Source organism: Brachypodium distachyon, chromosome 1 (genome assembly GCF_000005505.3).
Source record: "Brachypodium distachyon strain Bd21 chromosome 1, Brachypodium_distachyon_v3.0, whole genome shotgun sequence".
NCBI classification, from domain to species: Eukaryota; Viridiplantae; Streptophyta; class Magnoliopsida; order Poales; family Poaceae; genus Brachypodium; species Brachypodium distachyon.
The window spans coordinates 1,075,096-1,097,619 of NC_016131.3; the positions used below are offsets into that span (position 1 = coordinate 1,075,096).

Consider the following 22,524-nt stretch of genomic DNA (forward strand, 5'->3'; position numbering starts at 1 on the left):
ATAAGGCCTCGATCCTAACTTAATTTAAAAGACCGATCCAATAGGTGAGGTTTGCTCCACCTTATATGTTGTGCTCCCCACAGTCAATTTCCGATGTGGAACTAAACCCAACATTTTCCCCCGTCACACATCGGGCCGAACGGGTTCCCCTGTCATCTGGAGATGTTAGGTTCTTTTTCCTGACCATGGGTCTTGATCACCCGTTACTAGTATCAATCACGAGGCTCTGATACCAAATGTTGGTTCAGATCGCGGAGATCGCAACACGTCGAGTACTTTCCGACGATCCCACGGAATCCGGCGAGATGCACGCTTACAACAATACTCGCAGCAAGCTAATCAATTATCGCAGCAAGCTAATCAATTAGAAGCTGCAGTATTCACGCCTAAGCTGTACGCACACACGCGAAACCAATTGGATGGCTACAGGCTCGTATCGAGCCTGTTTACTTTTCTTTATTTTCTGAAATTTCTGGGTAGTGTTTACAGGGGACGGTTACATGTATATATAGGTGCAAATACTAGGAGCTACCTAATCCTATTCGGTGATACTAAACTAGTTCTACTTCTACTCGGATTGGAGTTCAGCACGTATACGAATACGAGTGCTTATCCAACATTCTCATCTATATACGAGATCTCTCTATATATTGGCATATCTATGCACAGTGCCTCCTGATTTCCTAAACTACCATACACAAGGGTTTTACATACATCCCAACTAGCCAATTTCGAACGTTCATGGACTAGATATCATCACTGCTAGCTGCTATTCCCAATTTCCAAATGTCTGCTCAGTGTTGGCGCCTCAAGTTTCTGTAACAAAGCTTTCTTTTCCTTTTCAGGGAAGGCGCTGAACATGTAAACAGACTTGTCGGCCAATGTCTGGCCTTTATTGTCACGAACAAAACGAAATTGTAAGATTCAGCCAGGAAATAGATGATAGGTACAAGCGATTGGCGACTGGTTATCGTGCCGTGTTGCTGTGCCTACTACCACTGTTCAAGCCTGTGTAACGACGAGCCGGTACCACCGGGGAGATCTACCCCCACTTTCGTGTGCACAAGTTTGCCCCTCCCACCTCTCTCTCTGTTAGTTAATTATTATACTTTAAGTTAAAAGTGGGGATTAACAGTATAGTTTTTATAACTTTTGCTTTTCTCTCCCTCTCTTGTTTTTTGTCGGATATCCAGATTCTTTTCTTTTTACAAGAGGAATGCCTTGTCAGTACTTAATATCTCGTCAATATTTAGTACATTATGGTACATGACATGTACCTTATCAGTTTTTAAGTACCTCGTGTACATGGACTTATGAAAGGAGTACATCATGTGGTACATCATATTTATAAAAAAAAAATCACAGTGTAAGCATCTATCAAAAGTCGGTACCTCTTATAAAACGAGTACATCGTACGATACATCATATGTACCTTAACAGTTTGTAAGTACCTTGTCATATGAAAACTGTGTACATCAACTCATAACTATACATCATGTAACAGCACAAAATCACCAAGAAACAAGAAACAAATAATTAGTATGTCGTCATGTAATGATGTTACTCAAGAATCACAACACAAACATTCAAAGAAAAAACTACAAGATCTAAAAGCAAAAAAAACAAGACGGCGGCCCAAGAGAATTAACAAGGACCCATCGATAATAAATTACATCACAGCACATGATAAGCACCTAAGTATCTCCTCAATCCTCTAGTACCCCATGGGCATCACGCAAATCAATCCTCACCTGCGCCGCCCTTTGGGTACATAGATCAAATTCGCACCAGAAAATCCAAAAGCTACCAAGTCAACGGAGATAACAACGATGGAGATGGGGACGGAGACCCGCGGCGGCGGCAGCCTTGCGCTAGACGCTGCGTGGAGATGATGCAGAGGATGGCCAGGATGTCGCGCTCGAGCACGAACTGGACCTCCTCGGGGGGTCGCGGGGCTGGCTCCTGGTCGGACGCTACGAGCTCGGCCGCGTCCACGGTGGCTGCGTCTGTACAGCAGCCATGGCGGGCGCGGGCAGAGGCAGGTGCGGGCAGCGCTTCCTCAGTTCCTCCATCTCTGGCTCAGCTCTGCTGCTCCCCTCCTCTCTTCTCTTCTCCTCGCTGAGATGCGCACACCAAGCAAACACCGTGAGACGAGAGAGATGGGAGAGAAGTAAGGACGTGGGTGGCAGAGGAAGGAGTCAGGAATTAGGCATAGAAATTAAAAAGAGAGAGTGGACAGGTGTGTGGTAGAGAATGTGGGGTAGATGCTCTGTTCATCCATCCTTGGGCTTCAGTAGCAAAGTATTCTTCCATGTTTTTGGAAGGCTGTTGTTATCGACGTCCATCGACTATGTATGTACGGGCACCTTTCAAACGGTTCGATTCGCGTTGAGATGCGCGCGATTTCACTATTCCCCACGTGATATCATGTTCCCCCACAAGATATATATCCTCTGACGCACGGACTCAACGTGGATCCAACGGTTGGAAATGTGCTGGTACATACTGGCACGGGTATATTTGCCGCTTTGAAATTACAACCCATGTGCGCCTGCATACTTGGTATACGCATACGTATATTTGTGAGTAAATTAAAAAATGTACTTCCTCCGTCCAACAAATGATGTCTCAACTTTGACTAAATTTGAATGCATCTATACACTAAGTCATGTCTAGATACATCCAAATTTTAACAAATTTGAAATATCTTTTGTTGGACCGAGGGAGTACCATATTTGTGACTAGGGTTCGAGGTCAGGTCAAGTTTGCTAACTATTTCTAATCCATACCATTTTTGTGGCTCGCTGTGACTAATCGCACTAAGCGCTCGGTTCAGAGATTTTGGCGCCGAATCTGACGAAGCTGGCCCACATGTAAGGCCAGCGTGGCACGCCAACGTGTCAAGTGTCCATCTGTCAGTGACATGTTCTCCCCTTTCTCAGCCCAAATCCAACCCCAGATCTCTATCTGTTCGTAGCCGAAGGGGGAGGTGGTGCTCCCACCTCTCCTGGCCGTCCAGCAGCCGCCCCTGCGCCGTCCCCGTCGTTCCGAGCCCCGTCGTCCTGCCTCTCTGAGCCACACCGCACGCCGCAGCCGCCGCCGCGCTTCTCAGCATCGCAACGAGACACAAAAGTGGTAATTAAAAAAGATTAAAAATCTTGACCTGATTTTGAACCCTAGCAACAAATGTGATACTCCCTCCGACCCATATTACTTGTCTCAAGTTTGCCTAAATATGGATGTATCTACGTTTTAAAAAGCGTCTAAATACATGTAATATTTCGACAAATAATTCCAGCCGAAGGAAGTAACTTTTTATAATTTACTCTGTATTTGTGGTTGTTGCCTTTGCTGCTGTTACAAGTGGAGTGACGAGGAGCGGTAAATGTCCGATGTCACGAACAGGGCTCGGGGATGATATCAGAGAGAACCGTCCTTCGGTTCGTTCGCGTTCCAGAGATTCCACAACCACAGCGGCACAACGAGATCACAGGGAGACGATACTGAATCTTCTCGGTTCTAGGCTTCAGCACTGCCAATCTGGACCAGTATACCTTGGGCTAATCCTGCTCCTCCTCTTGCCTGGCCACTAGGAAATATTCTGCGCTCAGGCCTCTGGGCTGAGGTGTATGTATCCTGTGCTTTTTCGATCACGTAGGGCAGTCAAGCACCCCTGAACAAGTTTAGGACCTGTTGTGACCTAATGATAAAAATTAGGATCTAAATATGCAGTTTAGGTCTGTAATATAATGGTTGATGTTTCGTTATTCTGCTACTTCGGCCTTCGTCTGAGGCCTGTTGAACTGTAGGGTTGTAGTTTTTGGTGGCAGCAGGTTTTCGCCCCATAGTTTTACAACCGAGTCGACTGTATTGCAGTGGGTTTTCTGTTGGTGTCTGAATCGATCCGCTTTCCATTCTCGTCTGCTTTGTTTTGTAAGAGACAATTGTTGTTTCCGTCTCGTTATGGAATGGAAAATGGGAAAGCCCGATTTAAAATAATAATAATGCAGTTTAGTAATTTTGCACCTCATCCATAATATCAGAACCTTAGATGTATTTCTTTCTCGCGTCCGTTATGCCCAGCGGGCCTCAGTCGAATGACTAAGTCTTACATCTCGGGCTCGGTGGAATTTTTGAGACTTTTGTTTGGGCCCGCACATCAATGGCTCAAGCGCTAGGGCCAATAGGAGAAGAGAAAAGTCCCAAAACTATATATCTTGTACAGGTAGGAAACTACAGAAAAAGAAAATACTTCGTATATACTCCAAGGCCAGTCCCTCCCAAAATAAAAATAAAAATAGAAAAAAAAAATCCAAGGCCACTCCCTCTAAACAATATATAAAAAATCCAAGGCCACTAGTAGCCTTATAATACGGTGCACTTTGGTATATACTTAAATACGAACGATGCTCTCTGGCACAGTGCATCTACTACTAAAATACAAGGAGATTCCCTGCTCCCACTGGAAGGCAAAGCGTACGCTTTGCAAGCGTGGTCAACGAGCCTCGATCATCGCTGCGGTAGTGCAGTATCATATACCACTATCGAAAAACAGATCCAGAGCCCAAAGACACTAGACAGACGACCTGCTGCGGAGCGAGGCGTCTTCCTGGCTCTTGCTGCCGGAGCAAGACCAGAGATGGAGAGCGATATCGAGCTCGAAGCGCCTCGATCAGCCGCTCGCGCCGCCGATGACGACCATCATCTTCTTCCCTTCCGGTGAGGCGCCCCTACCTACCTAGCTAGCTTTGTACTCCGTATAACAGTTGGTTCACATGATCACATCGCATCTCAGCTCGCACAGGTTACAGCAAGGCAGGCGGCGGCCGGTCAGACGACGTACATGCATGCATGTCCTGATGTCCTGGTCCGATCGAAGCTCGATGCAGAAAGAGAGAGCGTCCGGTCGGCGCCGGCCGTACGTTGGTCGGAAAGCAACAAGCACGGCCAACACTGCAGCCGGGATCTTTGCATGCATTCCTCGGAATCCACCGGACTTGCGCGCGAGTAACAAGTAAGTTCATCGTCCTGTGCTGTGTCGATCGTATGCCCATTTACATTTTAATTACTTTGAGGTATATATCGCGTCGACCGCCGGAGTAGCCATGGAGGCACATTTTTTCTTCGTGCTCACCGCCGGAAAAGAAGGGTGTTTCAGATCGAGCTGATCGTGCTTTTCATACTTGGCATAATAGTCTCGTCTTACTCTCTCTGTGTTTTTTTTTACTTGGGCCATAGATGTACCGTGCTTTGCGCCTTTTCTGGTTTATAGGCCTGTGACCAGCGACTGGCTAAATGGACACGACGAGGAGCGCGCACTGGCGACAGAAGGAATGGGGCAGGAGGATGGTGGGCTTCTTGGTTCGTTCAAGCTGGATCGATCGGCCCAAAGGTCATGAGGAAAAAAAAAGAAGGGTGTTTCAGATCGAGCTGATCGTGCTTTTTCCTCTCTCTGTGTGTTTCAGTTCGGAAGCTGAAGTAGACTCGGCACAGGCGTCGGATTGCCGCACCGTCGTCCGAAAGGCAGCTTAATCGGCCGCGACAACGGAAACGGAGTTCATCCGACCCCGAAACCGGAGGGCATAAATACCATTGTACTTCACCAGTTGCCTTCATCACACAGGTTCAAAGCTAATTCGATCAATATTCCTTCTGCATTGGCTAATCCACGCGCAAATTAACCACGACAGTTACCCAGCTAATCAGCTCCGCCCCGCCATCCCCTCGCCTCCCTCCTACTCCAGGCGCTTCATAGGATGGCGATCTCTGCTGCTGCGGCTGCTAACTTCCTCGACGCCGAGACTACCGGCAACTGCGAGCCGCATGTAATTAATCTCACCATTCCTCAGTTCTTACTTAGACCCTGCTAGCTGTGTGATCAGGCATGCATGTGCATGTCTTTCTGCATTGATCCATTAGATTTATGGTCTATTTTTTCCCAGCTAGCCATGAGTTTATTGACTTAAATCCCCTCTCTTGAGATCATCTACGTTTACAGCTCGTTTGGCACCCATCATTTGGGCCTATAATTTTGGAATTTATTTTGAATTTCAGAAACCAACTCATTTGGTTGGCATGGAATTCAATCTAATTTTTTTTAATGGAATCACATTATAATTAACTCCAATTCCTCTCTAAAAGCCATCATTTCTCAAGAATTGTCTCTCACTCTAGCTACAAAACCATGTGGTACACAAAATATGATTTTTTGAACTCGGAATTCAAATTCAACCAAATGAAATCCTATCAAAAATTGGATTTCATTTCATTTCTATCAAATGAAATGAAATGATGGATGTTAAACAAGCTGATTTAGATTATTGACTCGTGGAGTTTCATCCAATCTCGTTTGACATCCAATTTTTGGTAGGATTTTATTTGGTTGAATTTGAATCTCGTGTTCAAAAATCATGTTTGTCTACCACATGAATTTGTATAGAGAGAGAGACAGAGACAATTCCAGAGAAATGATGGCTTTTAGAAAGGAATTTGGGTTAGTTATAGTGTGATTCCATGACGATTGAATTCATGTGAACAATTCCGTGCCAACCAAACAAGTTGGTTTCTAGAATTTGAAATGAATTCAAGAGTTCTAGGCCCAAATGATGGATGCCAAACGAGCTGTAATAGAAATTTAATTTCGGTTGGTAGTTGGTACTACCGTAGGACTAAACATTTGATGCTATGCTTTGCAGGTAGCGGCGCCGGCTTCTGGAGAGGATGGTAACAACAAGGAACCAGTACTGAGTGAGCTCGCACTGGTTGACATCCTTCGTCGCTGGAAGAACAACAACGGCGACCTACCTGCGTTCGTCCACAAGCTTGACCCCTACGCATATCCTCCCTGGGAAGCTGTGCAAGGCCTCAAGCACGACCGTAGGGCAACCAAGCATGTGGGAGGAGAGAAAACTTGGTTCATCGTCAGCGTGGACGGAAACCGGCGGGGGCGCAAGGTAGGAGAAGCGGGCACGTGGCATGTGGAGGATGGCGGCAAGGCTATCCTAGGCGCCGATGGCAGTTCTGTTGTGGCGAACAAGAAGAGGTTCTCATATAAAAAGAGCAGACCTGAAAAAGGTGGTAAACAAGAAAGCACCGGCTGGATCATGATGCAGTACTCGCTCGAGAAGGACAAAGAGCGAGACCTTATCAGCATGGTATACAAGTCCAGTCACAAGTATGCTGCAAGAACATCGACGCCGGCAAGCAGCCATGCCGGAGCAGAGGAAGACATAGCGAGTGTGGATGCACCGACGCCGGCTGTCTCCATCCGCCAAACCTCCAAGCGCCCCATCCCAGTAAGAAGTTTGACTATAGAGGAAGCCGAGGGCCATTTAATGTCCGAAGATTATCCCGTCCCAGGCGACAAGGCCGCCGAGGATTACACCGAAATGTACGCCAGTATGCTGCGCCAAGAAATTACGCCCATCGGAGGCGGCCGCGGCGCACATGATGGCCGGTTCCTCGTCGACGTACCTGAAGGCGAAGGTGGTGACTCGGCCGGGTTTGCCGATCATATGCTAGGTGTTGCATTTGGCTACCCCAACTTCAGTGCCGTCAACAACGGCGCCGGGGGTTCGACTGGCTTGCTTCACGACCGCTCCATGGACATTGATCAATCCGACGGCTACGACTGGGAATGGGATGATCTCCTCAACCTGCTTCCAGCTGAGAACTTAGACTTCAAGGCCCTTGAAGACAAGGGCCTCGACTTCTACGACATGATCAACAACTAGCAATGAGTATCTAGATGATAGCTAGTGCCTGAGTTTTGATGTTTGTTTTCGTTTTTCGACTTGTCCTCCTATGCATCGATTCGTTGCATGGTTATTTATTTTTAGGCAATCATTTATTGCTCAATTTCTTCATTAATTCTGTTATAGAAAGTTGACGGCAAGTCAAATTTCTTTGGGGCCTCCTGCCCTCTCACTGAAGTAGGCTTCTCCTTGTGAAGAAACTACTCAGTTTATATAATGCACTTTTTTCAGATGATTGATACAGCAGAGGTTTTGGCATGGTGCACAATTGGACAGGGTAATAATGCAATTTGGAAACACTTACGAAATAATCACATCCTTCCATGGCAGTTCCTTGAATCGCTGGACCCCTTTTGCACTTTGGACAGGGTTATGATGCACTTTGGAAAAACACTGCCAGTCGAGCTTATCTTGCACAGGTACCAGCTAAGCTCCTACCATTGATCCAAAGATGGAATGATGTGTCAACCTGAAACTGTATGGATGAGATCCTCCATATCATATACAACAATTTTCTTCGATGATCAGCCGTCATGACCGTGTCTCAGAGAACCATGATAACTACTCCCCTTCTGAGTTGTTTAGTTAAATTTATTGAACCACATGTCACTTTTGTAGCCTTTCAAGCTGCTTTTTTTTTAGTAAATTTCACGGAACCACACTTTTGTGGCAGTGGTCTCACAAACCACAGTTGTTGCTAACAGTCTCACAAAACCACAAATCTTGGGGCAGAGAGTTTCAAAAAACCCTAAACTCGATGATTAGGCGGTTTGATGGTGTTTCTGACGACCCGAGCCCACAATGTGGCATTGGAGACGGGCCGGGGAGGCTGACGTGGCAACTGACTTGTGGGCCGTGCATTGGAGACGGGTTGGGAAACCTGACGTGGCAACTGACTTGTGGGCCCGAGTGGCATTGGAGACGGGTCGGGGAGGCTGACGTGGCAACTGACTTGTGGGCCCGAGTCGTCAGAAACAACATCAAGCCGTCTAATCATTGAGATTAGGGTTTTTTAGACTCCCTGCCCCCAAGAGTTGTGGTTTTGTGAGACTGTTAGCAACAATTGTGGTTTTGTGAAACCATTGCCACAAAAGGTGTGGTTCTGTGAAATTTACTTTCTTTTTTCTGCACGTGAGCTGCAACTTATTTTTTTTTACCGAACATTTTCCTTTCACGCACATGTCTCGGCGAGTTTACTATACACCATGAAGATTCAACACAAATCCTTCTTATCTGCATTACAACATGAGGTGACATTTTTGTGGAGCTCGAGGACAAAATTTGTGCCCAAAATCTCTACCCGGCTAGGAAGGACTGTATGCAAAAATGGTGAGGCGAAAAACCCACGTGTACTTAATTCTCTGACCCCTGAATGTGCACAAAGGGGTAAAATTCTACAGTTGAGCTCATAGCCTATCAACACGACAGAGCACTGCCACAATCATTTTTTTAGAAGCCTGATGAATATATCTGATCATTATGATTGCTCATAGAACGGAGGAACCTCTTATTTGACTTTTGTTGACCACAAACTGGCATATTTTGAGCCTTCGGCACACCAAAATGGCTGAATAAATTTGAAAGAAACCCCAAAATTCGACTTTCTCCAAATTAATTTGTGATTGCAGCAATAGAAACTACATCAAAATCCCAGCTGTTGTCATCCATCCACAATTGACAAGTTCCCTTTGTCTTCAGTAAGAAGTACTGTATCTTACCGTGTGGCATGCATATGCACTGACATTGCCTTGACTCCTCACTGTCAACAGGTTCATTGATTCAGTTGGACCTGCTTATTCAACACGTCGCAATGACAAAAGAGTTGACTCCTAACGGGCGAGACCCCCTTGTATGCTTGGCCGAAGGCATGTCAGGAACAATTTTTTCTGAATATTTAAACGAACTCCCGACAAGAGGACGCCGGGTACGATCGATCAGTTGGCCAAAACGTTTCTTTTCTATACACTAGCTGTTGGACTACACAGTATAAGTAGTTTGATCTCTTTAGCTACACACACAATCCCGCAACCATATGTGTATATGTTGTCGTTTTTAATGAATTTTGCATCATTATGGTCTTAGACATTCTTGTTGATTTGCCTTCTTTTGGCACATGACATTACTTGTGCTGCTAATAAATTGTTGATCGTTGTTTGTACCGATTATCTATATAGAAAGGTACTATATGCTTCACTTATGGTTTTGCTTTGTTGTCACCCTACAAATGTCGGCGTATTTGGTTTCGTTATGACGTGGTTTTAACCAAAGTATTTGTTATTATTGGTTAAAGTCTTGCTTTAACAAAACCAAATACCAAAACTTTGTGAAAATGACAAGTAGTATATTACTAGCAAGGAAATGTTCTATATGAAATGTTTGTTAGTAGTCTAAGCTAGCTGTCAATTGCTAATCACACATTGTTTACTGCATACATGCCAGGCATTTAATGCTCTAGAGAGGCTTGGTGTCGATGTGCAAGAGGCTTTGCAAATGCCTTCCAAGGTATACTAATATGTCCCTTCTTTCTAAATTATAGAGCATATAATTTTTTGTTGACGGTCAAATTTTTTAGACTTTGATCAACCATATTGTCAAAACTATTAGTATCTACTGTTTCAAACGAATATATCATATACGAAAATATTTTTCATGATAAATCTAGTGATCATGATTCGAGTCTTTAAACGTTGTTGGGTTTTCCTCTAAAATGGGTCAAGCTTTAACAGTTTGGAAGTTCAAAATAAATAAATATACGCAATATATTTGGAACGAGGGGACTGCGCATGCCACAGAAAATAACTGACAAACTTTCTAAACCTTGATCAACCATATATCAAAACATATCAACATCTACGTACGTTGTTAACTGAGTATCATTAGATAACATTGTGAAATACGGAGTATTATCTTGATTCGATACCGTGTATAAGCAATTGGTGTTTGTTTTGTTTCGGAAAAGCAGGGAATGAAGATCTCACCGCTGGTGATCCCCGACGGTGAGGCAAAAGACTTTGCACTGGAGTTCCTGCTATCGGCAGCAGCACTCGTAGCGGCGGGGAATAAGCGCCCCATCCCAGCGAGCTTTACCGCGGCGTCCAGCTCCGGCGTGAAGAGACTGCGTCAGGAAAGGACGGAGACCACGTCCCCCATTGCTACTCTCGAGGAAGCCCAGCGCCATGAAGTACATTGTGGAATTTAGATAACGCTCTGGGTTTTTTTATGTGATGAATCACTAAATATTGACACTTGCAAAAAATCATAATTTTCTGACAACTATTTCATATTATTAACATTATTATACTTTTGAGTTAAGTGTAAATCACAATAATCAAGGTATAACACATTTAATTTTCATTGAAACCAATGTGTTTCAGTTGTATTAGGTTAAAATGGGTCCAATGGACCTTTCTTATATTAAATGTTTGTGGTAAATGTATTGAAAAAAAAGAGATTTTTCATTTACTACCGAAAATTGCTGAAAATCCAATATATGTACGAAATATAGTAAATTTGTTCCAGAAATTCTAAAATTCTTTGAGAAGAACAAGTAACATATAAGGTGACCACACAAAAAGTCTTATATGTTGTAAACCTTTAGTTAGTATAGTTTTGCATTCATCAACTCAAATGTGCATAAATCTCTATCAGTGGCGAGCTGGACAGTGACTGGCAGTGATGGTACTTATCACTGTCGGTCAGGATGTGTCCGCCGCTGATATCGCGCCACCAAAATTGAGATTGCCCCAAACACATCAAAACTCAACCGGTACCTCAGTTCTGTGAATCAACAACAGAATATGACTCTCCATGGACTCTACAAGCAAGGTACATCCAAGAAATGACTCTCAAAGCAAAATTTTTATCAATGTACACACTATGATCACTGAATTTGAGATTTCAATTTTTTCACAACACTGTCGGTTTCGCGGCCCCCGACAGTGATGCTATATCAATTCCCGTGAACTGTACGAATAGAATCCGTACTACTACCCCAATGGTCAGGTGCTGGTGCTCTCTTCTGGGCCCCTCCATCCTGAGTTCGATCTCAGACCTTGGCCCCTTTAACAAGTAAAATGGGCGGGCGGGCGGCCGCGGCCCCACAATTTTTTTTATTTTTTTGTAGGTCTTTATTAAATGCTCCTTAGGACAAAGGTCAACCAGTCCACTTGCCCTCCATCTTCCCCGGCCCTCCCAAATCCCCCAAAATTCACCGCTACCGACCCTAGACACGAGCTCCCAAACCGCGCCTTCCCTTTCCATTCCGAGTTCAACGGCCGACGCCATGCCGCTCCCGCGCTTCTCCTGGCTCTGGCGACTGGTGGTCGCCCCCGCCCCGCCTTTGATGTGCTCAGAAACGTCCAAACCCTCGCCGGTATCGATTGCTCATTCCGCCCGCAATGCGCACAAGCTGGAGCCCGCTGGCTTAACCAAGGTCCATCGTCGTCGTGCCTATGCTGCCTGGGATGCATGCCGTGGATACGCGCCGCTTCTAAAGCAAGCCGCCGCCGCCACCGGCATCATCGAGGTAGCCGCCGCCGGCATCGTTGAGCACGCCCTCACCGCCTTCGTCCACCACAAAGGTACTTCCACGACAACCCCATCGTCGATTGGCCTTGTGGCGACACTCAACATCAGGGGCACGCCGATGCATGTTGACGGCCCCAATGCCGTAGCCGTGGCAGCAGTGGCAGCCTCCGTGGCATGTAGCTTCGATGCCATTTTCCACGTGCCAACTAGCTTGCGGGTGGGTGTCTGTCTCGGCGGCGCATTCTTTTTGCAGGTCGATTCCAAGGGATTTGCCATAGCACGAGCAGCAGATCTAGCCGCTAATGAGCGCATGGCCATCTATGCAAGCCGCAAAGGACGCCAAGTTCGGCTTGCGTACGTTGGTCATCCAATTGATATCACGAAGATATCTCTTGCGCGGGAGCTGTTACAGGGGCGGTAGTCTTCGTCATACTCGAGGGCGCCCTGTTCTGGTACAACATCACCAAGTAGGAACGACGATGGGCCGAAGATGAAGACAGGGGCGGGGTGTAGGCGTCGACAAACATCTACTATATTAGCGTGAACTAATCCAACAAGTTGTATGTAGTAACCCCTTAGTTATATTTGAGCCCTTATATTGGGCAGCCCCTGTATATTTTGGCTACTACTTAACCTAAATGTATGCTACAATGTGTGTGGAACGTTACGATATGCATGGTATGCATGTTTACACTATTTGCTGGGACCATTTGCTATCTCCAATCATATTCATTCAAATGTTACGTCCATACATAAATCGCGAAATCAGATTGTCACGATCATGCAATAGCACATGCAAAACACAAGTCCAAGCAAAGTAAAAATTCCTCTTCTTGCCTTCTAGCAGCTGACACATCAAGGCTTCTTTCTGCTTCTTTGCTTCAACATTCTTGCTTTCTAACTCCTCTATCACCTGGTCCTGGAAAGCCAGCTCAATTTCTCGATTTATGAGCGCATCATACAACTCTTTGTTCTTGCACTTTTCTTCATCCACCTTTGAAGCCAGCAACCTATTCTGCTGCACCAAAACAGCTTCCCTGTTAAAGCCCTATTCGTCCACCGGCCTCACAAGGGCTACAACCTCATCATCAAACTCATGCTCTAGAAGCCAGTCCGGATCAAAATAGTTGGCATTATACTTCATATAACAACAATAATACATGAGCAATCATTCGCATAAAAAAATCCATCCAGGAATATGAAATCGATTTTTGGTTCCAAACAAAATAAACTCACCCTGTCCACAGTTCCCACACTACTGCTATAATCCAAATCCCTCAGCCAGGAAAACATCGATGCATCCCCGTCGTCCGTAAATCCACTTTGTGGCATCCTTCTACACGCCAAATCAACCTCAATTTTGGGTATTCGGGTCAAACTAGGGTTCATGTGCATCGCCGATTTGGGGGAAATTCTAAACCTAAATCCCAAATTGAGGGTAACAAGGGGAGGGAAACGGAAGAGGGAATGGCAACAAGGGTTACCTCGTGCAGGCCGGAGTCGGATTCGCGGATGTCAAGTCGCGTCGGTCGACGAGGAACCTCCTCAGCGCACGGGTGGGTGGCGGAGGGATCTTGGGCCGGCGGCGGCACTGAGCTAGCTGAGCCGGGGGGGGGGGGGGGTGAGTGGCGGCGACGCTGCCGCGTGGACTGGTTGTCAGGGTTTCGGGCATGAGCAGATAAGGGCGGGCCGCCCAGGAATAGGACCAAGCCGACGTGGCAAGTACCTGGGTCCCACCAACTCTCGGTTTGTCTTATGTGGGTCCCACACGGTGTCATTTGGTCTTAAGCTAAGACAACACCGTTTAAAGGCAGCCCCACTTGTCAGTTTTGGCCATTTCGCACTTTGCCCCCTCCGACTCGCTTCTGGCGATTTCCTTCAGTCGTTACGATCGCGATGAGCGATTCCTCGCTTACGAGGTCGCCTTTGTGTTTGTAACAGTTCGTGAGCTCGGACCATTAGCTCAGGTCTCTAGGCTGAGGGCTCTGTATCGTGTTTGTTCGGCTATTTCTCTATCACCTATCTGACTGGGCCTTTGCCCTTTGGGGGAAAGGCCACTAACCACCGGCGGAGTTGGAACAAAAGTTTAGGGTGGGACAAGTGGGATTTTGTTGAATTTTTCCTCTATAAGATATTGTATTTTTGAGCTTTTATGGATTATATAAAACACATATATACATGAGATTAGATTTTCCACCGTGCCACCCACCTAGCTCCGCCACTAGCCCTTAATTATAATATGTTATGCATGGTGTGCTTTAGTTTATACTGAAATACGTACGAGATGCGACCTACGGCACAGTGCATCTACTACTAAAATACAAGGAGATTCGGCCTGTTCTCACTGGAAGGCAAAGCGTAGTACGCTTTGTACGCGTGAAAAAAAAAGCTAGCACTCGACCATCGATCTGCTGTATATGATAAGTACCGAAAACCAGATCGATCCAAAGACCGATCGACGACCTGCTCTGCGGAGTGAGGCGTCTTCCTAGCTCCTCTCCTTGCTGCCGGAGCAAGACCAGAGCGAGATCTAGGTCGAAGTCGCCTGATTAATTAGCCGGCCCGACGGACGCACGGCGCCGCCGGTGACCATCATCTTCTTCCCTTCCGGCGCAAAGCGTGGTTAGCCTTGATCGTTGATCGCTGCTGTATGCCTAGGGATGGCACCGCCTGGTTCGGGTCCCGGACCCGTCCACCCAGACCAGAATCCGGTGCCGGGTCATAAAAATTACCATACCCATACACATGTCGGGTCTCGCAGATCTGCGGGTCTACCTAACCCGAGGATTGGCTCGGTTGACTGGACATGGGAAGATGGGGAGCAAAGCAGTTACAATAAGCTGATGTAAACTGGCTACAAGAGTTTAAATATTATATCTTTGCTTAGTTGGATGGGGAAAAAAAAGTAGGTTATTAGTAATTAAGAGCCATGTGCAACACGAGTTCCTAGGAACTATGTGAGCCTACAATGTGGGCGAAGTCTTAATAAAATAATACATTTTAATACTAACTATTGTAGTTACTGGCTATAGCATTGGCTATAAGTGAAAAGGCATGGGCTTACAGCCAACAGCTGGCTCTCCTACTCCCTTCGTCCCATATTAAGTCATTCAAATTTGTCATATTTATGTTCCGGCACTTAATATGAGAGGAAGGAGTATTAATCTTGTTCTTAGGGAGGAACACGGCAGGCTTTGAGTTCGCCGATGCATGATGGGCCCGAACATATATTTTTTTGAATTGTTTAATGTTGAGTACGACACGTTAGCACCATATGAAGGGCAAGACAGTCGATTCCGTCATTCGATTAGAAGAAAGAAGTCTCTATAGGACGGGGATCAAAGGTTGATCCCCGGGAGGAGGGGGGGGGGGGGGAGCAAAGGAAGAAAAAGAAACTAAAGATGCCGAGACACTGAATTAGCCACCCGGATCGTCATTACAGACCCTAATCCTGTCCTGGTAGTCCTCCCACACAAGGTGCGCCACCTGGAGGGGCGGCATAGCCGTCCCTTGAAGATTCTTCTGTTTCGCTCCTTCCAAACACCGTACCACGTGTAGACCAGGCGTCCACTTAGGTTCTTCTTGTCCTTCTTGATATGTCCGAGGATGATGCCGTCCCAGATGCATGTCCGTTAGCACCATATGTCTCAACCGGGCACGCGGGTCTGCGAGTTTGAGTCCCCGACCTGTTAGAAAAATTAGAGCCACGGGATTTTTTTTTCCTACAAAAACCGCATCGGGTTTGTCAGTCTGGGGTACCCATTGTGATCCATGTGTAGCCTCAATATAATACCCCATCGAAAAACAGAACTAGAGCCAAAGACACTAGACAGACGACCTGCTGCCAAGTGAGGCGTCTTTCCTAGCTCTTCTCCTCCTTGCTGCCGGAGCAAGACCAGAAATCCCTGGAGAGGGAGATCTAGGGCGAAGCGCCTGATCCGCCGGCCCGCCGGACGCACGGCTCGGCACCGCCGGTGACCATCATCTTCTTCCCTTCCGGTGAGGCGCCCGTACCTAGCTAGCTAGCTTTGTATTTCAGTTGGTTTCCATCGAATGCATCTCACGTTGCACAGCTTACAGCACGCAGCCCGCCGGTCAGACATGTCATGGTCCGATCTAAGCTCGATGCGGGAGGAGAGATGGGCGGACGACGGTCGGCAACAATCACGGCCAGCATTTGGTTCACACCGAATGCATCTCAGCTCGCACAGCTTAGTACAGCCCGGCAGCCGGCCGGCCGGTGACACATTTCCTGGTCCGGTCGAAGCTCGATGCAGAAAGAAAGACAGAGCGGCCGGTCGGCGCCGGCCGTACGCTGCAACAAGCACGGCCAGCAGTCGGCCAACATTGCTGCCGGCCGGGATCTTTCATGCATTCCTCGGATCCGCCGGACTTGTGCGCGAGTAACAAGTAAGTTCATCGTCCTGTGTACTGCCCATTTACATTTTAATTACTTTGGGGTTATATATCGCGTCGACCGCGCCGGAATAGCCATAGAGGCACATTTTTTCTTCATGCTAGCTCACCGCCGGAAAAGAAAGGTGTTTCAGATCTAAGCCAGGCTGCGCGCTCTGCAGAAGAATAGTCGGGCAAAGACCATGATGCCACCAAATAAATTAACTAAATTCCACGTTCACTTGTTAACCATTCGCAGTTGCAGTGACAAGTGGGCCCAAGCATGGCACCATAGTACCTCTCTCTCTCTCTCTCTCTCTCTCTCTCTTTTGAATACATGGACCGTGCCTTGGGCTTTCTCTCTTGTTCTTTTTTTAGCATTGCCTTGGGCTTTCTCTGATCTCTCTCTCTCTCTGTTCTCATAAATGGACCCTGTATTGGGCTTTTTCTGGTTTCTGTGGCTAAATAGACACAGGACGAGGAGCGCGCCCTGGCGACAGAAGGAAAGCTTTTGGGCCGAGGAATCGGGCGCCAGCTCATTCGGCGGCCGTGCGAAACGGAGGGATCACTTCCGGAGAATCCGAAGCTCGGTCCTGTGCTACACGAAGCTGAGAGATTCCGGACAGGAAAACGAAAATCGGAGCAATTCTTATACGCCTACAAAGATAGCCCGCCTGGACTGGTGTCACTATCCCAAGCTTATTTCTTCCGAATCGTCTACGCGACCGGGCGCAAAACCCCGCACCTCTTCTCCACTGATCGCCTCACCTCCATAGCTACTCCAGGCGCTAGGGATGGCGATCTCTCCTCTCGTTGCGGCCCCGAACCTCCAAGCCGAAGCAGTTGCCGTGGACACTGTCCCCGACGGGGGAGACGAACAACGAGCACCAGGTTCTCAGTTCTTACTCCCCCCCCCCCCCCCCCCCTCCCGATCCTTCTCAATTCTTGCTTAGATCTGCTAGAAGTGTGATTATTAGGCCGGTGTCTAGCTTAGAAACAACATCTGTGCATTACATTTATGCCAAACCTTGGTGTTGGTGTTTTTTTGCCCAAGGATGAACTAGATCGTGGTGCTGTTCCCCCCACCCCCTCCCCGCCACCCCCACCCCCTACCCGTCAACCTTAACACCTAATTTGACTCCCATCATTTGGAACTGTAATTCACTTTGAATTTCAAGAATCAACTTGTTTGGCTGGCACGTAATTGAAAGACACATCCACCAATTAATTTTGAAAAATGAAAAATTCCATGGAAAATACCCGTAAAAAAATTCATGAAATTATTTACACATATATTTATTATCCTTGATTCCTCTCAAAAAACATCATTTCTATGGATTTGTGTCTCATTCTACATTGATCCCCCTTATATTCTATGTTCCCCTGGTCATACAAAGTACATCCACCAATTAATATTCTTGATACTATGCTTTGCTACCCTTCGTCATCCTCCAATCATGCATGGTTTTTCCCCAGCCGTACACAAACCAGTCTGCTTTAAAACTCTTTCGTACAAGCCAACAACTAAATTTAACAAGTAGACGATGGCCGTGTATAACATTGGAAGGAAATCCATTCCTAAATATGACAAGTCCATTAGATTTGTTCTAAGTCAAACTTACCAAATTTATAAAAAAAGGTTATCAACACACCTGCAACTCCAAATTCGTAGGATACTTTATCGATATTACAAATGTTAGTACTCCCTCCGTCCAACAAAAGATGTCTCAAGTTTGTCAAAATTTGGATGTATCTAGATGTGACTTAGTGTATAGATGCATTTAAATTTAGTCAAAGTTTAGACATCCTTTGTTTGACGGAGAAAGTATGATTTATAAATAGGACAAAGTTATGGCCCTTTATATAAATACAAGTCACTTATTTCCGGACAAAAGAAGTATTTTGAAGTGTAGGTACCTAGTACGTAGCTGTAAAAATTAATCTCCTCTATCGATGTTGTTTAACACGCTTAAGGTGCCCCGCGCGCGTTGGCTGATTGGCTCTGCAGGCAAGTCTTCCAGCTAGCCTGGTAGTGCAGGCAGCGGCGGCTTCTGGAGAGGATGGTAACAACAAGAAACCAGTACTGAGTGATCTGGCAGTGGTAGACATCCTTGATCGTTGGATAAACAGCAAAGACGACCTACCTCCGTTCGTCCACCACCGTGACCTGTACCAGTGCTCCCCCTGGGAAGCTGTGCAAGGCCTCAAGCACGCCCGTTGGGAAACCAAGCATGGTGGACGAGAAGAAACTTGGTTCATCGTCAGCCAGGACGGAAACCGGTGCGGGCGCAAGGTTGGAGAAGCGGGCACGTGGCACGGGGAGAGACGCGCCCAGGCTATCCTAGGCGCCGATGGCAATTCTGTTGTTGCGAACAAGAAGAGGTTCTCATATAAAATGGGAACGCCTGGAAAGAGTCGTAAACAAGAAAGCACAGGCTGGATCATGATGCAGTACTCGCTCGAGGGAGCCCATCAGAATCCTCATAAGGTTATCAACACGGTATACAAGTCCAGTCATGCAAAAACATGGGTGGAAGCAAGAAGCTATGCGATTGCCGGCGCAGATCAGGAAGACATAGAGATCAGTGTAGATGCGCCCGTGCCAGCACCAGCTGTCTCCAAGGCGAGCGGTGCTCGGTTTAGGGCTACGGCTGTGCAGAAGGGCAAGGCCGCTCTGGCTGTGGCGGCGGTTTCGCGGGACGGGGAGAAGGCTGATGCTACTCAACTCAGCCTCACTCGTGGCATCCCCATTGACTTACTCCTGCAGGTTAGAGTCGTTTTAATTTAGTAGATCTGTGTTCTCTCAGCTGTACGTTAAGTTGGAGATTATGTGTAGCCCATGCATCCTAATTAAATGTCCATCTTGTGTTTCTGGTTAAAGGCAGCAAGGAAGGCGGTGCACTGCGTCGACTACAAAGAAGCTGTTCAGATCAAAGAATTCGAGGCCGCTAAACTGATTTATCACACGTGCGTTTTGTGTGCCGCGACCCCCCTCCCTTTCATTCCTTTTTCTTCTTTGTAGCGTGAATGCATGCAGTACTGACAGTTTTTCCTGTGCACGCACAGGTCCATGACTGAGCTTGGGTTGGATAGTACCATTCTTTCAGGCACGTCCCAGCTGTTGTCATCCATCCGCAATTGACAAATTCCCTTTGTCTTCAGTAAGAAGTACTGTCTCTTACGGTGTGGCATGCATATGCACTAACATTGCCTTAACTCCTCACTGTCAACAGGTTCATTGATTCAGTTGGACCTGCTTATTCAACACGTGGCAATGACAAAAGAGTTGACTCCTAACGGGCGAGACCACCTTGTATGCTTGGCCGAAGGCATGTCAGGAACAATTTTTTCTGAATATCTAAACGAACTTCCGACAAGAGGACGCCAGGTACGTTTCTTTTCTATACACTAGCTGTTGGACTATACAGTATAAGTAGTTTGATCTCTTTAGCTACACACACAAGCCCGCAACCATATGTGTATATGTTGTCGTTTTTAATGTATTTTGCATCATTATGGTCTTAGACATTCTTGTTGATTTGCCTTCTTTTGGCACATGACATTACTTGTGCTGCTAATAAATTGTTGATCGTTGTTTGTACCGATTATCTATATAGAAAGGTACTATATGCTTCACTTATGGTTTTACTTTGTTGTCACGCTACAAATGTCCGCGTATTTGGTTTCGTTAAGACGTGGCTTTAACCAAAGTAAGTACATGTTTTAAGACATGAAATTTGAATTATATCAATAGATTCGTCTTCTAAAGTCTTTATTGGTAATTGTGGTTTCATATCATATGTAAATTGCCTATTAGTAAAGTTATTATTGGTTAAAGTCTTGCCTTAACAAAACCAAATACCAAAACTTTGTGAAAATGACAAGTAGTACATTACTAGCAAGGAAATGTTCTATATGAAATGTTTGTTAGTAGTCTCAGCTAGCTGTCAATTGCTAATCACACATTGTTTACTGCATACATGCCAGGCATTTAATGCTCTAGAGAGGCTTGGTGTCGATGTGCAAGAGGCTTTGCAAATGCCTTCCAAGGTATACTAATATGTCCCTTTTCTAAATTATAGAGCGTATAATTTTTGTTGACGGTCAAATTTTTTAGACTTTGATCAACCATATTGTCAAAACTATTAGTATCTACTGTTTCAAACGAATATATCATATATGAAAATATTTTTCATGATAAATCTAGTGATCATGATTCGAGTCTTTAAACGTTGTTGGGTTTTCCTCTAAAATGGGTCAAGTTTTAACAGTTTGGAAGTTCAAAATAAATAAATATACGCAATATATTTTGGAACGAGGGGACTGCGCATGCCACAGAAAATAAGTGACAAACTTTCTAAACCTTGATCAACCATATATCAAAACATATCAACATCTACGTACGTTGTTAACTGAGTATCATTAGATAACATTGTGAAATACGGAGTATTATCTTGATTCGACACCGTGTATAAGCAATTGGTGTTTGTTTTGTTTCGGAAAAGCAGGGAATGAAGATCTCACCGCTGGTGATCCCTGACGGTGAGGCAAAAGACTTTGCACTGGAGTTCCTGCTATCGGCAGCAGCACTCGTAGCGGCGGGGAATAAGCGCCCCATCCCAGCGAGCTTTACCGCGGCGTCCAGCTCCGGCGTGAAGAGACTGCGTCAGGAAAGGACAGAGACCACGTCCCCCATTGCTACTCTTGAGGAAGCCCAGCGCCATTTAATGCCCGACGAGTATCCCGTCGACGGAGGCGACAAGGCCGAGGATTACACCGAAATGTACGCCAATATGCTGCGCGACAAAATTACGCCCATCGGCGGCGGCGGCGGCGGCGGCGCAGATGGGTTCGTCGTCGCCATACCTGAAGGCGAAGGTTACCCGGCCGGATTTTTCTATATGCCAGGTGTTGCCGACAACCTGGAAGAACCCGTTGGAGCCCACGGGTTTCCCGGCGGTGTTGTAGCTCTAGCTCCTCACATGGCGGAGCCCCCCAGTGCTCCTTGCCGTTTTCCGGAGGAAAGTGACCTGCACCAGTTCGCTCTCAAGGACAGCGCGTGCAGATCTCTCGTCGGAGCCGAGGATTCGGCCCCTGGTACTGCATTTCGCTACTACGACGACTTCAGTGCCAACAACGGCACCGGGGGGTCGACTGACTACCCCAACGGCGGCGCCGCGGGTTCGAATGGATTGGCCGCTGGTGGCGGTGAACGTCAGGTTCACGACCTCCCGATGGACATTGATGGCCTCAGTGACCTTGAAGACATCGACATGTTCGACATCGACGAGTATCTAGCTATGCCTGAGTTTTGATAAATGTTTTCGTTTTTTGAATTGTCCTATGCATGGATCGTTTCCTGATTTCTTTAGCCAATCATTTATTGCTCAAGTTCTTTATAAATTCTGCAATTAATAGAGAGCTGATATGTACCCCCATGTCAACTTATAGAGGTTGTGGAAAAGCTCCTTAGTTTATATAGAGGTTTTGGCATCGTGCACATTTGGACAGGGTTATAATGCACTTCTCTTTGGGGTGGCTGATGGAATAATCAAATCCTTCCACGGCAGTTCCCTGGATCGACCTCTTTTGCAATCTGATAACATCTCAGTTCAAACAGATTAAAAAATAAATCTATTCTGGGAATGCTCCTTTGCCCAGACTTGCTGAGATTTGCCTGCAAGTATGGTTTCTCATAGGATCAAAGCAAAGCATAAGAGGCAATTTCAGGAGTGGTCAGATCAGACCATTATTTGTAATTTTTTCTTTGTTTCCTTCTACCTGTAAAGTGTAAACAACCATTTTCTAGGTAAAAAAAAGGGCTTTTCTGACCGATATCAAATTGCAA

At 46.3% G+C, this 22,524-nt stretch overlaps 2 protein-coding genes across 11 annotated transcripts; both read left to right on the top strand.

Annotated features, from left to right (window-relative positions):
* The first annotated feature begins 4,559 nt into the window (after positions 1-4,559).
* LOC112269889 lies at positions 4,560-7,869 on the top strand. Of its 8 annotated transcripts, XM_024457361.1 has the most exons (6): positions 4,560-4,719; positions 4,796-5,014; positions 5,273-5,361; positions 5,466-5,623; positions 5,699-5,825; positions 6,696-7,869. In XM_024457361.1, the coding sequence occupies exons 5-6, from the start codon at positions 5,757-5,759 to the stop codon at positions 7,731-7,733; spliced, it is 1,107 nt and encodes a 368-aa protein (XP_024313129.1). In that variant the 5' UTR covers positions 4,560-4,719; positions 4,796-5,014; positions 5,273-5,361; positions 5,466-5,623; positions 5,699-5,756; the 3' UTR covers positions 7,734-7,869. The 8 variants fall into 8 exon arrangements, with proteins under 8 accessions (XP_024313129.1, XP_024313127.1, XP_024313128.1 ...); XM_024457359.1 differs by having other exon boundaries at positions 4,796-5,361; XM_024457360.1 differs by lacking the exon at positions 5,273-5,361.
* An 8,220-nt stretch (positions 7,870-16,089) lies between these two features.
* LOC104583394 lies at positions 16,090-22,257 on the top strand. Of its 3 annotated transcripts, XM_024457254.1 has the most exons (9): positions 16,090-16,280; positions 16,362-16,691; positions 17,146-17,567; positions 18,685-19,443; positions 19,558-19,643; positions 19,743-19,783; positions 19,910-20,064; positions 20,664-20,726; positions 21,185-22,257. In XM_024457254.1, the coding sequence occupies exons 4-9, from the start codon at positions 19,072-19,074 to the stop codon at positions 21,989-21,991; spliced, it is 1,524 nt and encodes a 507-aa protein (XP_024313022.1). In that variant the 5' UTR covers positions 16,090-16,280; positions 16,362-16,691; positions 17,146-17,567; positions 18,685-19,071; the 3' UTR covers positions 21,992-22,257. The 3 variants fall into 3 exon arrangements, with proteins under 3 accessions (XP_024313022.1, XP_024313021.1, XP_024313020.1); XM_024457253.1 differs by having other exon boundaries at positions 16,355-17,567; XM_024457252.1 differs by having other exon boundaries at positions 16,362-17,567.
* The last annotated feature ends 267 nt before the right edge of the window (positions 22,258-22,524 follow it).